Below are 14,909 nucleotides of genomic sequence, written 5' to 3' on the forward strand. Positions count from 1 at the left end.
GGTTTTAAGTAACATCCAAAGGTATCTCATACACAGACTATAGTCCCAAAACACTCAAGATTAACCCCATGTTCCACCACCACCTCTACCAGCCCTCCTCTGTGCGCTCAATCTCCAATCATCTTCACCTGCAAACTTGTTGTGCAAAGGTTGGATCCTCTCGGCCTTCTTCCTCTTACTCAATCTATCCGTCGGCGCAACCTTGAAGAACGTCGGCGCTGCTTCGACAAGCCACTTCGGCTCGATAGCACTGCAGAAATGCATGTATTCCTTCGTCGTCTCGACAAGAGAATGGTATATAACGTGTTCGGCAGGCTTGCCAAACAGCGAAGAAGAGGGATGAAGGTAGACCGGTGTGCCTTCAACCAGTGTCTTGTAGCCCTCAGCAGGATCTTTGCGCGCCGAGTTGCGGAAAAAGCCTGAGCATAAGGCTTGTCGGACCTTGATCGTATTGCGACCGCATGATACGACTTGATGTTTGTGTCGCGCCATAATCTGCAGTAATTGGTTTCGCACATCGCGCACGCGCTGCATGTTCTTGGGCATGACAAAGTTCTCATGACACCATGGCGTACTGAATCCTCCCTGCTTCCAGCCGTTGTACACGTTGAGAAGGGTGATATGGTCGCCCGAGGGGTCGTTGAACTTCTGCTTCTTCTGGTCGGCTTGTTGTTGCTTGTCACGCGGACGGTGGAAAACGTTCTGAGTTGCGCTGATCATGGCGACGATGGTCAGAATCTCGTCCGAGCATTGAAGGTCGACAGATTTGATAAGTGACTTTGACAGAGACGGGTCCATTGGGAAGTCTGCCATTTGACGGCCGAGACGCGTCAGCAAACCTTCGTCATCCAGCGCGCCTAATTGATACAGTTCTTCCAAGGCCGTCAACATGGTATTTGTAGGCGGCGGATCCATAAAGTCAAAGTGCAACAGGTCGTTGATACCCATGGCCTTGAGCATCAAAATCGTATTGGACAAATTCTGACGCTGAATTTCCGGAATAGTAGTCGGCAACATCTCATTCTGGAACGCGGCCTCGGTATACAGACGGAAACACTTTCCTGGTCCTGTCCTACCTGCTCGTCCACTTCTTTGGCGAGCCTGGGCTTGCGAGATAGGGGTAATCTGCAGACGATCCATTCCCAACTTTCCATCATACGAACTTTGTTTGACAAAACCCGGGTCCACAACGTAGTAGATGCCGTCTATAGTCAGACTGGTCTCAGCGATATTGGTAGCGATGACAACTTTGCGAGTGCCGTTGGGGGCGGGCTCGAAGATACGAGAGGCCACCTCGGACGGCAAGGCACCGTAAATGGGTAAAATCATCAACTCTGGGACATTTGGACCCAAAGCTTTCATACGCTCTGATATGATCTCACAGGAAGAGTCGATCTCCTCTTTACCTGTTAGGAAGAGCAGAATATCACCAGCTGGCTCGGTCAAGTGGATCTGCATGACCGTGACCAGCGCCGCGTCGAGATAGTCAGACTCTGGCTCTTTACTGTACATGACCTCTACCGGGAAGGTTCGGCCTGGAATAGAGAATATAGGACACTTGTAGAAGTATTCCGAAAACTTGTCGGCATCCAAGGTGGCACTGGTCACTATAAGCTTCATGTCCGGGCGTCGCTTAAGTGTCTTCTTCAGCAGTCCGAACAAGACATCTGTGGCGATTGTACGTTCGTGAGCCTCGTCAAGCATGATACAGCTATACTTTGACAGCATGGGATCCAACAGAATCTCACGCTGCAAGATACCGTCCGTCATGTACTTGATACGGGTGTCCGGCGAAGTCTTGTCCTCGAATCGAATCGTGTAACCAACCTCATTACCGAGAGCGCAGCCGACCTCCTCAGCGACACGCTTAGCAACACTCATGGCTGCTACACGTCTCGGCTGAGTACAACCTATGACCAGCTCGTTACCATAGCCAGCTTCGGCCAAATATTGGGTCATCTGCGTGGTCTTTCCGGATCCAGTGTCACCGACGACAATTAGGATCTGATGGGTTGCGACAGCTTCTAGAAGTTGGTTTCTGAACTTGAAGACAGGCAAAGACTCTCGCTGCTCCTTAATGCTCATGTTTGTACGTTTACCGAAAGAGGTTTCCCTGCTATTCGTGGAGATCTTCTTCCATTCTGGTAAAGCTTGGCTAGGTTCGTTCGTTCGGGTGTTGCGAAGATCGCTTGCGAACTGTCGTTGTTGAGCCATGGGGTCATTCCACTGACTACTCAAGTCGACGTTTGCAGCCTCCTTTGCGGCCTTCTCTTGAGCTTCTTGTTGTTTGAGATCGCGACGTTCCTTCGCTAGTGTATCACCAGCCATCGCAGCGCGATTGAGTGAGCCGTCTGGTGCCTTGACAACTCGAATTGGTGAAAGCTCCAGTGATTGCTTGGTCTGACCGGCCAAGAAGGGCGGCTCCTCCTCACGAACTTCAATATCAACATCCTCTTCCTCTTCGAAACCACCTTCGCCATTGATATGCGCGTTGAAGTCTTCATCGATGTCGGGATAGTCTGATTTTGGTATTACACCAGAAGCGATAAGCTGCTTGATTTCCCAACGTTCGGGTGAGGTCATGCGCTTCCGCATACCATTCTTGCGACTGTTGAAGCCCTCTTCCACAACTGGCACTGAACTGTCAAGACCTGGTATTCCTCCAAGTCCCTGAGAGTTCGCGCCTGTTCCAAAAGAGGCTATGCGTTTTCCGGGATCAAGATCTTGGCCTGTCCTTTGGTCCACCTCTTTCATCGAGAGCGAAATCCTGTTGTTCTCGTTCTTGATGACTTTGACTTTGACTTCTTGCCATCTCGACACAAGATCAGACGGATGGTTGACCCGCCCCTCCATCATCTGTGTGACGTGTACCAAGCCATCAACCTTGCCTTTGACGCCCTGAAGATTGACAAAGCACCCGAAATCCTTGACACCTGTGACCTTGCCATCGTACACTTTGTATAGCACGGGCTCATCGTCGAGCTCGGGGGTGGGTGGTCGTCGGAACTCGTCCAGATCTTCGTCGCGGTACTTCTTGCGGCTTCGTTGCTTGTTGTTCGGTTTCACTGTACGTGTACGTCCAAACTCGTCTTCGAAGACTAGCTCGTCATTCTGCTGCCTTCCTCGCCGTGGACTCCTTGATCGCGAGCGAGAGTATGACCTGTCTTTCCGCCTGTGTCGCTTACTTCTGCTTGTATCGTCATCGCTGTCGTATGGGCTCATGCTCCTTTTCCGCGACCTCTCCTTGGGCTTGCTGCCCGGCGCCTTTCCTGCCAGACCCTCCAACATCGCAAAAGTATCGTCCAGCGCGTCGACTTGTGGCGCATCCTTATCAGGCTCCTCGTCTGCTACCTCGTAGTCCACGTCCTTGTCGGGAATCGCCAGGCCCTTGAAGACACGCGTTTTGCGATCCGTCGCATCGCCGCCATCCTCCCCGTTTGCGCCAGCTTCCTTCCCGTTTGCTCCTTTGTTCTTGTACTTTGGATGAAGTGTCAGGATGAGACGGTCAATACTCTCTACCAGACTCTGGGGGAACTCGGCGCCCATGGCCTCCAGCTGGTTCTTGAAGTCTGTGACACCTTTGCATTTCGCATGCTGATCAATGACAAACTCGGCGAGCGTCTTGTCAGATACACCGACGTGATTTTGAATCTCGGATGTGACTTTTGAGACGAGCGACAGGAACTCGAGGTTTGCGAGATCGTCCATGGTTGCGGTTTGGCCTCGTTCGCGGCGCGCGTTTCTTCGTGTAGTCGAGGCGTATGTAAAGAACGATGGTGTCGTAGTCGTGAAGAGGGTAACGGGTTTGTAGAGATTTGAAGATGTCGCGCCAGATCTCTATGCGACAACTAATCCTCGTCCAGCGGTGGCTGCCAAAGACTGGAGTGAATGGATGGAGCTGTAGATCGTCAAGAAAGTTGATTGCGGCTCGGCGGCGATTTCGCGCTAGGCTCCCCGCGCTGCAGCCACTCACCTCTCGCCAGACTCCGCAACACCGACGTCTCGTCGTCCTCGTATCACCAACATCCAGATCCTCAGGCACATTGCGTGTTCCTTTAGTCGTGCTAGACCATATCCTTAGCTCTGCACCAAACATCACGATGAGTTCCACACGTATATACCACAACATCTCGCGGATACCTATCACCTCCACCATCGTCCTTATCTTTGGCAACTACGAACTGTGGCGGATCCACAAGGGCACCCACCCGTACTGGAGTCCTAAATTCGAGCAAGCAGGCTTGACCATACCGCGTAACAAGACAAATTCAGGCACCTCCGATAATGGTGCTACGGGGACTCGGGTGGAAGCTGGACGAGAGTCGCGTGGGGTCTCGATTCAGTTCATGAACCTGAACGGTGTCCCCATACCCTTCCTCGGGCCCAAGTCGATGGACTAAGGGCCGCGACACCTTCAAGGGAACAGTATGCATGAGATTAGGGTCTCTACCAAGAGGTACTACATGTCAGTGAATTATTTGAAGAGGCGGTGTGCACGGAGTACAGGCGTTAGATATCGCAGCGTTCAAGCGAGAACTTTTGTTCAAGAAATGATGCCTCGGATACGCGGACTGGAAAATGGCACTGTTTGCGGGATCGGTTGTGGAGCTGGAATCGTCCGTATAGGCTGCTACGCTGGCATTCTCATACAGCCACGAGATCGATCTTACAGAGACTGTCAACCCACGTCCAGATCTGCGATCCAATCCAGGATTCGAGAACATTCGCAAGTCCCCTCTTATAACACCGGGTTCAGATAACGGTAAAGAAGAAATATGAGCAAGAGAGCAGATGGGCGTGAGGTGGTCCGAGCACCGCGATGTTGAATTCCCCAGGGTAGATAACGAAATATTGCGCCATCATTAGCGCCGATCTTACTCCAGCTCCAACGTCCCACTTGCAATCCGCTACTGCGAATACAGTGAGAGGCGTCCTCTTGGTTTCACGGATCATCGCAAGGATGAAGTGAAAGGCGGAACGCAGAGGAATGCGGTTATGTCTTCATGCTCGGCTGCGCTCTTGGTACATCCTCCTCACAGTTTTTGAGCCTGCAGCGTGAGCAATATGTCTCTTACATATCCCAATCGTCTGCGGTTGCATCTCGATGTTAGTGTCATGCGGCTCGGCGTCAGAGACGATCGGCTATCCTATTGTGTGCGATGGCGCAATTGTCCCGATACGGCAAGTGGGCACTGACTGTGACATGAATCACACGTATACCGCTTTGAAGTAGTACATATAAGGGCATGCTTCTTTTCCTGGCTATCTATCTATCATCTACCGATCCCTAGAGACCTCACACAAACACATCTTCCCTTCATATACCAAGTCTAGCACCTTCTTCAGCATCTACTAGTCACCCCATTGCATTGCCGTACCTACTCATTACGAAGAGGGACCACATCTCCTCAAAGTACCAAGATCTTGCCGCCGTAGACTTCAAAGTATCCGCATTCCATAGGATCTCTTGCCTATACCCCAGTACAACCATGGCGCCCGGACTCGTCGAAACCAACTACCCGCCCACCACCACATCCACATCCACATTCCTCCCCACACCAAAGTCTAGTAATGCCCACAGCTACGTCCCTGGTCGTACCACTGTCAAGAAGCATGCTGTACCTTACAAATACGAAGATCTTCGGCCACACTTCCCCAACATCACATGGCCAGCTTACACTGAGATCCCCTACGCCGACAAAGGCCAACTAGGCGACCCCAACTTCAAGAACCTCCTCGCAACTGCCACAGATGTCTTCGACTACAATCCAAAGATTGGTACTGAAGTACACGGTGTTGATCTAGCAAACCTTACAGATGCTCAGAAGAACGACCTTGCTCGACTGATTGCCACACGTGGGGTTGTGTTCTTCCGAAACCAGAAGAACTTTAGCATCGATGAGCAAAGGGAGCTTAGCAAGTACTTTGGTGAGCTTCACAGGCATGCTACAACTGGTGTGCCAAAGCGTGAAGGTTTGGAGGATGTTCATGTTATCTACACCGGCGAGGATAGCCCAGACCTGAGGGCGTTGTTCACCCCTTCGTTCCTATGGCACTCCGATGTAAGACTTCAACACCTTGAAAGTAGCTTGAGTTACTAACACGAAGCAGGTAACATATGAACTCCAACCTCCTTCCTACACCTCCCTCAAAGTCCTCACCGGCCCGCCTCGCGGTGGCGGCGGAGATACTCTCTGGTCTTCACAATACGCAGCATACGACATGCTATCACCACACATGCAAAAGTACCTTGAAGGCCTCACCGCCCTACACTCCGCTGAGCTCCAAGCCCAAGGCTCACGGGACCTTGGACGAACAGTACGCCGGGAGCCTGTTACCACTGAACACCCACTCATCCGAACGAACCCTGTCACTGGCTGGAAGAGCATCTTCTTTAATCCTGGCTTCGTGACGAAGATCGTCGGTGTACCGAAGACGGAGTCAGACCACATCATCAGTTTCTTGACTGAGATTGTGGCAACTAGTCCAGAGGTACATGCCAGGTTCCAGTGGAACGAGGGTGATGTAGCTTTCTGGGATAACAGGGTCACGGTATGTCAAGTCTTCCCAGTTATGTGATATGTGCTGACACGCAGTAGAACCACTCTGCTACTTATGGTTTTGCACCCCATCGCCGGCACGCTGTGCGGGTCACTGTCCGTGCTGAGCGGCCGTACCTTGACCCAAAGAGCCGGTCGCAAGAGGAAGAGTTGAGTGAGAAGTATGGAGTGCCCAAGGCAAATAAGGATGGAAGTGGTGTGGTGAACTACAATGATTGATTGTTGTCCATCTCATGAAACAGCGAGCAAATATGGTTTTGGGCTTTGATGGTATTAGCGTTCTTAGCGAGCATAGTGGTACTAGCGTGCATTTCAACTAGATTCTCATTCTTACGTCTCCTTCACGTCTTCGTTCACACACTCCTTGTCTTCTAAGAAACTGAGTGATTCCACACTCAGTTCAATTACGCCATATGATACGCAGGTTTAGGAAATGCCAAGTAACTTGCTGAAGGGTATCCCACAAACGAGCTACCTACGTAAGTAAGCTGCGTCCTCTCGGTAAGACTTGCCTAGTATCTACTACGTCTTAGTCCAAGCCTTGTACGAGCTTAGAATCTTCATGGACTGTTATGGAGAATCTTGCGAATCGTTCCAATTCTCTAGTGCATCAGACGCAGAATTATGGATTTTTTTTCACTATTTCTCTGAGCTTCAAATCCTATAACCATTTTCATTACCAAAATAATAGCGCGACTTTGATTCTTGCCTGGAACCACTGCCTATATTCGGCTCGTCTCGCAAGATTGGAGCTTTAGGGTAAAGCTTGACTTGGCACTTCCATCGTGCGATGTCTCTACCTCGGCACTCAGCTGCGACTTGATTGGTTCAATCTTTTTCATGTGTTACTCAATCGGCCCGTGTGAGGATGAGTTGCGAATATCCAATCGATTTATCATGAACAAACCTTGGAAGTTCAACCGACCATACTACTGGAATACTTCATGTAATTTGTATGGGAACTTTTCTCATGTGAAGTTCACCGCTTCGACAGCGGCATGTATATAACTTGGAACATCTGCGTTTTTCTCTTTCAAGAAAGACGCTGCAATTTGTTTCTACTCAGTCCTCATCATGGCTCCAGATATATTCCAACCCCCAAGTTTGTCAATTTCGCTAGCATGCGTGCGAGCCTTTACCGCGAAGCATTTTGTTTTTATGAGCTTTTCAATTGCGTATCTCGCCCTTGTTCGTTGGTTACGTTACAAGCGTGCCGACAAGATTGCGTCTCCCTTTGCAGACAGTAAAAGGCCGTTGTCGAGCATGACTACGCAGGAAGCGTTTGACATCATGACCCAGCTGCAATCGCTCGAGTTCCCCTATGCAATGAACAAGGCGCGAAGTGTTGCGCTTTTGAAGGTATGTGTAGTACTCCAAACCCTCTAAGTGTTATTGCCACTGACTCGGTCATGTAGGCGGGCGGGATACCCACAATGTCAAAGCTATTCGCCGTCACCGGCCAAAATAACACCAGAAATGCAGGAAGACGAGCTGTTGATACGGAAATCCTTCTACGCGAGTCACAGACGCAACCACGGGATTCTGAGCGCTATATGGATGCTGTTGCGCGAATGAACTACCTCCACGCTCGATATCGCAAAGCGGGAAAGATTCTAGACATGGACCTTTTGCACACCTTGGGTGACGGGGCATTGGAAATCTTGCACGTTATAGACAAAGAGGAATGGCGGAAGCTCAGCGATGCCGAAAAGTGCGCCGTGGGGATCTTCCATCGCAACCTTGGCGAAGACATGGAGATTCCATTCACTCCACTGAAAAGCTCTGAATCGGGATGGCAGGATGGGTTACATTTCGTGACTGAGTTGATTGAATGGACGGGAGGGTACGAGAAAGAGGTTTCGAAGCCGACAACGACAGGCGACCAGTATGTGAGGGTCTATGTTGATTCAGTCACCAAGAAGATGGGCAAGGGAGCCACGGCATTCCTTAGACAAATCGTTGGTTCGGATCTGGATGACACGATGAGAACAAGTCTCTGCATCGAAGCACCTCATCCTCTCGTGTCTGCTCTCCTGTTCACCATTAGGAGCATCCGCAAGATACTCCTCCGCTACTTTATGCTGCCTCGTCCGGAGGTTCTTGCCTACCAATCCGTCGCGCCTACTCCGAATGCTGAGGGCTTGTACAATTTCAGCCATAGTGGTTTTCAACCTTGGTATATTCAGCCCGGCTTTTGGTCCATCTGGAGTCCTGGCGCGTTACTTCTGAGGATGTTTGGCGCGAGGAAACCAGGGAGTAAGGCCGATAGGTACAAGCCAACAGGATATGACCTGAAAACGATCGGACCGCCACCACAAGAGGGCAAGGGCTTTGAGGAAATGAGGGCGACTGCCGAATTTATGAAGAGTCGGGGAGCAGGAGAGTGTCCGTTTTCGGGTATGAGGCAGCGTAAGGAGTCTTTTGTGACGAAAAAGTAAACGCAGGCATACGATAAACACTGGAATCAGACTACGAGTCTTAAAAAGTGAACAAGCAATATCTAGATTGCAATGGTTCAACGAAAAGAATATCTGAGATGTTCGCACATGATCGAAGATGTCATTACTCTACAATCATCAACTGCATGTGTGCATCGATTCAACAACACAATACATAGGTAACCGCCAATTGCCCGCCCACATCCGGATGACTTGCCAAAAAAGTAGCCCACAAAAATCACCAGAACCAACACCAATTCCGCATATACACCGATATGGTTTTGGACTATCCCTACGAAGGCCACTTGGGCAATGAAGTTTTTCCCTGATCAAAGTGCCCGGTCGGTCGCCGCCCTCTGGCAATACACGTCCCGAGGAGAGTCAAAATTGCGAGAACGAAGAAGACAATTTTTAGCACACGCCAAACCTTGGCTGAAGTCGAGAGTGGTGCACTTGACGAATAGTCAGACTAGTGTGCCAAGAGAGATGAGATAAATTCAAGGTTGTTCGGATCGAAGTAGGATGGAAGTGAGATTGAGCGCTTATTGCTCCTTTTCGTACCCTGCTGGCTTCTCCATGCCTTGCATTTCGTAGAAGCGAGATGTGCCTGTCATGGTGTAAGCGTGTGTTGATGGTTAATTTCAGGTGAACTTACAGCTGTATCCGTTCCAGTCAAAGTTGTCCTTGGGGTTACAGGAGCACTTGTGGTCGAGACGGTATTGCTCACCAGTTGGGCAATGCGTAAAGGGAACGTGGTAGTAGGCAATGTCGTTGAAGAAGTGGATCTCGTCCTTTTGTAGGAGCAGACCAGCAGCAATGGAGTGCACAGGAGCATCGCCCCATCGCTCGTAGAAGAAACCACCAGCATGGTCGAGCGAGGTGAAGAAGTCGATGTATGCGTCGGAGCGGAGCCAGTTGAGGTTGCCGATCTCGAAGTTGGACCAGAAATGGCAGTGGTTGTACGTCTCACCGCCGTCGTCACTAAGGAACTTCATGGCGTTGTCCTTGACAATGTGCTGAGGGTAGTGCTTGGTGAAGTTCTTGGTGGCGTCCCAAAGGGTAGGAATGGTCTCGACGTATTCGTAGAGACTGAGGGTGAAGCTGTACTTCTTCTTGTTGTCGGCCATGAACTTGAAGGTGTCGTAGTTGATGTCGCAGTAGAGCTTGACGCTGGGCTCGACGCGCCAGTACCACTCGTAGTCGAGCATCAAGGGGTGGCGGAAGAAGAAGCCAGACTCGTAGCGGCACATGTGCCTGTAGCTGACAGAGTCGCCGTAGATGATCTTCTTCTCCTTCATGGTCTCGCGAACCTTGGCAGCCTTGTCCTGGTCAATCCATTCAGGGAAGGACCAGTGTTCCTTGGGAATCTTGCCGTACTTGGTCGTACCGGATACGAGCGCAGTGGTAACCTTCTTGAACTCATCGCTGAAGTCGTCGTCGTTGAGGAAGACCCAGTCGTAGTTGAATTTGCGGTTGAAGCGGTCTTCGACTTGGCGGATAGACTCGGCAATCTCCCAGACATCGGAGTTACGGGCGAGGGTCACGAAGGTTGCGTTCATGCGGTCGCCGGGCATGGTCGCGGGCGGGAGCTTCTGCTGGTTGGGTGTGGTAGGGGGCGTGACTTGCTGGACGTCATCGTTGGCGACTGGAGCATTGCCCTGGGGAGTCGCGGGCGATTTGTTGTCTTGGTAGACTGGCCAGCTTGCGGAAGGCACAGACGAGGAGGAGCCGATGAAGTAGAGGAGGACAAGTGCCTAGAAAAAGTCAATGGCTGCTTCTGTAATCATTACACGTGGACGGCACGTACCACTACCGCAAAGACAATGTAGCGGATATACCGCTGGCTGCCTGCCATGGCGTTCCGACCCTGAGGCTGCTGCTCGGACGGATGTTTCTTTTCGGTGACGTTGGGGCCCTCCACTTTGCTTGCTCAATTGCGTGCGCTGCAGACGACGGTCGAGGTGTGGTGGGAAGCGTAGGTTCAAGTTCAGGTGAAGGCGTGAGGCGTAGCCCAGATGGCGGTGCCGGACACTCGGCGCGAGTCTTCCCCGGAAATGGACTATAGGGAAACGAGCGGATGCGAGACGCGGGGAATGCGCATCAGCAGGTAAGGGGTGGTCAAGGTGAAGGAGGGCGTGGGTGAAGAAGAAAATACGTGGTGGAACAAGGTAAAAGGAGTGGTCGTATCGGGCGCAGTGGTAAAGTGGTCAAGTGTGGCTGATTCGCCCAGAAGCCATGTTTGGGTAAGGGCGGGACTTGCCGCCAATTGGGACGAAGGCGCGAACACAGCCAACCCAAGTCGTAGCACCACCTCGCCCACTACCACCACCGTCCGAGTTGCTGTACGCTGCGACCGCTTTCGGATTCCGCAGCTTGCACCTTGACCGCTGTTCTTTCGTGATTGCGCCGATGCGACCACCGCCCTGCCAATCTGCCCTTACCCTAGCCCAACGTCACCACTCTCGCGTGTCAAATATCAGCTCGCCCGAAGTCTAAGAGCAACAGCCAAACCATCAACCCCACCGGGCACCGCCCACCATGTCTTTCTTCGGCTTTGATACGAATCTCCCGAGAGACCGGGGCCACGCCTCCAATGCTCCCGGTTTTGGCCAGCACGACGCCTTCGCCGCACTTGGTGGAGGGGCAGCCGATGACGATGTGTAGGTCGCGTCCAATATAGGCCACAGCTCCCACTTACCCCTTCCGCAGCATCGACTTTGAGGAGACGTACGACGGCCTAGGCGACCAGCTCGACGACGATGCCGATGACCTCAACGACGACACCTTTGGCGGCGGCCCCGCCACGCAGCAGTCTGTTGGGAAACACTTCGATTTCGCTGGCCAGACGTCCATGGTATCAAACACCCTGCAAGAGGAGCAGATGCTGTACCAGGCTCGTCAGAAGTATCCTCAGCAGCAGCAACAGCAACAGCAGCAGCAGCAGCAGTACCAACACCACCAGCAACAACAGTACCAGCAGAGACCGCCTGTCCCACAAGCGTCCAAACCTAACCGAACTGGCTACGAGAGCTACAAGGACCCCGAGTACATCCCTCAGTTGGAGGCGCGCGCCGATATTTGGGGCCTCAAGCCGAAGCAACCAGCTGCACAGAGGCAACCTTCTCCGCAGCCCCCTGCCGCTTCGCAACAGCCTGCACCGACTAGAAAGGCCATGAGCATGGAAGAGGTCGAAGCCATGATGCGCGCCCAATCCATTGGTGCACCTCCAGTTCAACAGGCGCCACCTCCAGGCTTCCCAGGATATGCGCAACAACAGCAGTACCCGCAACAGCACCAGCAACACTTCTCACACGGTCAGCCCCAGTACCCCGGCATGCCCGCTGGAGGTATGCCAGGACAATTTGCACCCCAGATTCTGCAAAGGCCTCAACAGCAACAGCAGCCACCGAGACAGCAGCAGCAGCAGGTTCGAGCTGAGCTCCCCGATCAACCCGTCCGCTCTCAACCGCCTCAACAGCCCACCATCCTACAGCGACAGAGGCCTCAGGCCAACGAGCCCAGCGCCCAGCAGCAACGCCAGGCGCCACCCCAGGCACAGGCTCAGGCTCAAGGCCCACCTACACAGCCTCGACAGATCTTGCAGAACCCGAACCGTCTGGCCGGTCAAGGCCAACCGATGGTTCCAAACGCTCCGCAAGGCCCTCAAGCCGCTCGCGGTCTTCCGGCAGGTCACAACCGGGGTCCTTCGTTTCCCGGAATGGTCATCACACACCCCGAGCAACTCCTACAGCTTTCCGAGGCCGAGCGCGCGGCCTTCCTCGAGGAAGATGCTAAACGAGCTAAGCGGAACCACAAGATTGCTCTCTTGGCAAAGGACAACGGCCTGATGACGCCGCAGGATAAGAACTTCATCACTCGAATCCAGTTGCAGCAGCTGATGACTGCGACCGGCAACTTGGAGGAAAGAGGACCCGAGGCGGCTATTGCTGAGGACTTCTACTACCAGGTCTTCACCCAAATTCGGGGTGCTCCACGTCAAAACCCTCACCAGCCAGCAAGCCAATTTGCCCAGACTTACCTGTTCCAGACTAACAACCGGTTTGGCAACCGCAGACAAGGCCGAGGAGGTGACAACCACATGCAACGCATGGAGCAGCAGATCCAGCGAGCAGTCGAGGCTGCCAAAGCGAGGCCAAAGGCTAGGCAGCTCGTTGTTGAAGGCAGCCTCGGAAAGATTGCTTTCAGCAACTCCAAGACCCCACGACCACTGCTCAACCTCAAGCGACCGGAAACCAACGACAAGCTGCCGAAAAACCACAAGTCTTCCATTGCTGATCGGAAGGAAGCCCTCCGCAACATCGAGGCTGTGTACAAGAACCTTATGCAGATGGAAGACCATGAGCGGGCAATGCCACCGCCGATCCAAGAAAGCAGCCCTCCTGAAGCCATCCAGGCGCACATGGAGTGGCGATCGAAGATTGAGGCTCTCCACCAGCAACTTTGGCTAAACACCAAGATCATGGAGCCCATCAACCCCAGGCATGTGTCGATATCCCCCAAAGTCTCTTTCTCGCTAACAATGACTAGCACACCGCATCCCTTCATCTCCATCCTTTCACATGCCAAGGGAAAGAAGGTGATTCCGCGACTCTTCCGACACATCAACGAGCAGGAGCGCATCACCGTTGTCACCATGATTGTGGTTCATCTGGATGCTCTCTCCGTGGTTGGGCATGCTATCGCTACGCCCGAAGAGCCTTTGAGCGCAGCCATCCGAGAAGAGGTTGACCTTTTCTCTCAGACCGTCATGTCGCCTATCCACGCACACATCTCGGAAGCACCATTGAACATCGTCATCGGTCTTCTTGGTCTTGTCTTGGACCGTACTAACCTCCACGTTGTGGCTCGCAGCAGGATTGGTCTTACACTCCTCACGTTCCTCATCTCCCGTGCTGAGCTTCTTAAGCAGTCAGCTCCTGAAATGGTGACCGACTGGCAACAGTGGACAGCGCTCTACAACCGCCTGTTCGACGTCATCGAGCCTGTTCTTCCCTATCTGTTCCCTGGAAGCATCAACGATACCGACGATATGTACATCTGGCAGTTCTTGGCTGCAATGGGTGTGGGCGCCAGTCCCGAGCAGCAACAGCGTTTGGTACTCGGCGTCAAGGACCGTGTCATGGAGACGGTCTCTGTTAGCAAGGCTTTACCTGCTGAGATGGCAAGCGCACGTACAGCCAACGTGAACCTCTTCATGAGGGCTATCGGTTTAGATGTGGAGCTGCTTGGATGAAACGCCTGAGGATCAAAATTTAGCCATACCAATGCTATCAGGGCGCCATGCATCGACCTATGCGGTAGGCCGATGTTCGGAGTACAAAGTCCATGCCGAGGGGGTTGGACGCCGATGCACTCGAATGTACAGCACCAATCTTGCATGCGGTTATCGCCTAGCTGTGATGTGTACATGGCATAGTTCGAGCAGAGCAAAGGATCAAAGAGCTGGCAGCGTATGAGTTGTCCGAGAGTAGACCGGTATTGGCGACCAGACTCATGATGAGGAATGGGCCTATGGTGACGCGTCGACGATGTAATAGGAACATCACCTTATGATAGAACAAAAGCGCTCTCATTCACTATTCGAATATACGCATTGATTTCATGCAGTCGACTCCGCCTGTCAGTGTCAAGATGTTGGCGCCTTCCCGGGGAAGCTTGTGCACTTGCGGTTCCTTCTTGTGACGCCACTCTCGCTTGAGTAGATCAACGCGACTACTTTTTCGGACTAACGCCTAGCGATGCGTGCTGTTCCCAACAGCACTCATTTATGCTTTGCGCCATCTCTTTTACGTGACTGTACCAAAATATAGAGTGGAGAAGCCTGATCGTCCACGCAGCCTGGCGCTGGCCATTCGTCCTTCGAGGCGACGGCTTGTAAAGTGAGGAGATT

General features: G+C 52.5%; 6 protein-coding genes across 6 annotated transcripts; 4 read left to right on the forward strand and 2 right to left on the reverse strand.

Annotated features, from left to right (window-relative positions):
- Nucleotides 1-60: 60 nt before the first annotated feature.
- On the reverse strand, nt 61-3,708 carry ALTATR162_LOCUS6410 (uncharacterized protein; the record flags this gene model as incomplete). The annotated part of the gene is made up of 1 exon (XM_043314031.1): nt 61-3,708. The coding sequence occupies one exon, from the start codon at nt 3,706-3,708 to the stop codon at nt 61-63; it is 3,648 nt and encodes a 1,215-aa protein (XP_043169966.1).
- Nucleotides 3,709-4,100: 392 nt separating this feature from the next.
- On the forward strand, nt 4,101-4,400 carry ALTATR162_LOCUS6411 (uncharacterized protein; the record flags this gene model as incomplete). The annotated part of the gene is made up of 1 exon (XM_043314032.1): nt 4,101-4,400. The coding sequence occupies one exon, from the start codon at nt 4,101-4,103 to the stop codon at nt 4,398-4,400; it is 300 nt and encodes a 99-aa protein (XP_043169967.1).
- Nucleotides 4,401-5,489: 1,089 nt separating this feature from the next.
- ALTATR162_LOCUS6412 (uncharacterized protein) lies at nt 5,490-6,779 on the forward strand (the record flags this gene model as incomplete). Its single annotated transcript, XM_043314033.1, has 3 exons — nt 5,490-6,062; nt 6,112-6,552; nt 6,600-6,779. 3 exons carry the CDS (start codon nt 5,490-5,492, stop codon nt 6,777-6,779), a joined length of 1,194 nt encoding a protein of 397 aa, XP_043169968.1.
- A 1,071-nt stretch (nt 6,780-7,850) lies between these two features.
- On the forward strand, nt 7,851-8,998 carry ALTATR162_LOCUS6413 (uncharacterized protein; the record flags this gene model as incomplete). Its single annotated transcript, XM_043314034.1, has 2 exons — nt 7,851-7,919; nt 7,976-8,998. 2 exons carry the CDS (start codon nt 7,851-7,853, stop codon nt 8,996-8,998), a joined length of 1,092 nt encoding a protein of 363 aa, XP_043169969.1.
- Nucleotides 8,999-9,540: 542 nt separating this feature from the next.
- ALTATR162_LOCUS6414 (uncharacterized protein) lies at nt 9,541-10,853 on the reverse strand (the record flags this gene model as incomplete). Its single annotated transcript, XM_043314035.1, has 3 exons — nt 9,541-9,605; nt 9,654-10,752; nt 10,806-10,853. The coding sequence occupies 3 exons, from the start codon at nt 10,851-10,853 to the stop codon at nt 9,541-9,543; spliced, it is 1,212 nt and encodes a 403-aa protein (XP_043169970.1).
- A 683-nt stretch (nt 10,854-11,536) lies between these two features.
- On the forward strand, nt 11,537-14,252 carry ALTATR162_LOCUS6415 (uncharacterized protein; the record flags this gene model as incomplete). The annotated part of the gene is made up of 2 exons (XM_043314036.1): nt 11,537-11,658; nt 11,708-14,252. The coding sequence occupies 2 exons, from the start codon at nt 11,537-11,539 to the stop codon at nt 14,250-14,252; spliced, it is 2,667 nt and encodes an 888-aa protein (XP_043169971.1).
- Nucleotides 14,253-14,909: the final 657 nt, after the last annotated feature.

Source organism: Alternaria atra, assembly GCF_907166805.1.
Source record: "Alternaria atra isolate CS162 genome assembly, contig: 25, whole genome shotgun sequence".
NCBI classification, from domain to species: Eukaryota; Fungi; Ascomycota; class Dothideomycetes; order Pleosporales; family Pleosporaceae; genus Alternaria; species Alternaria atra.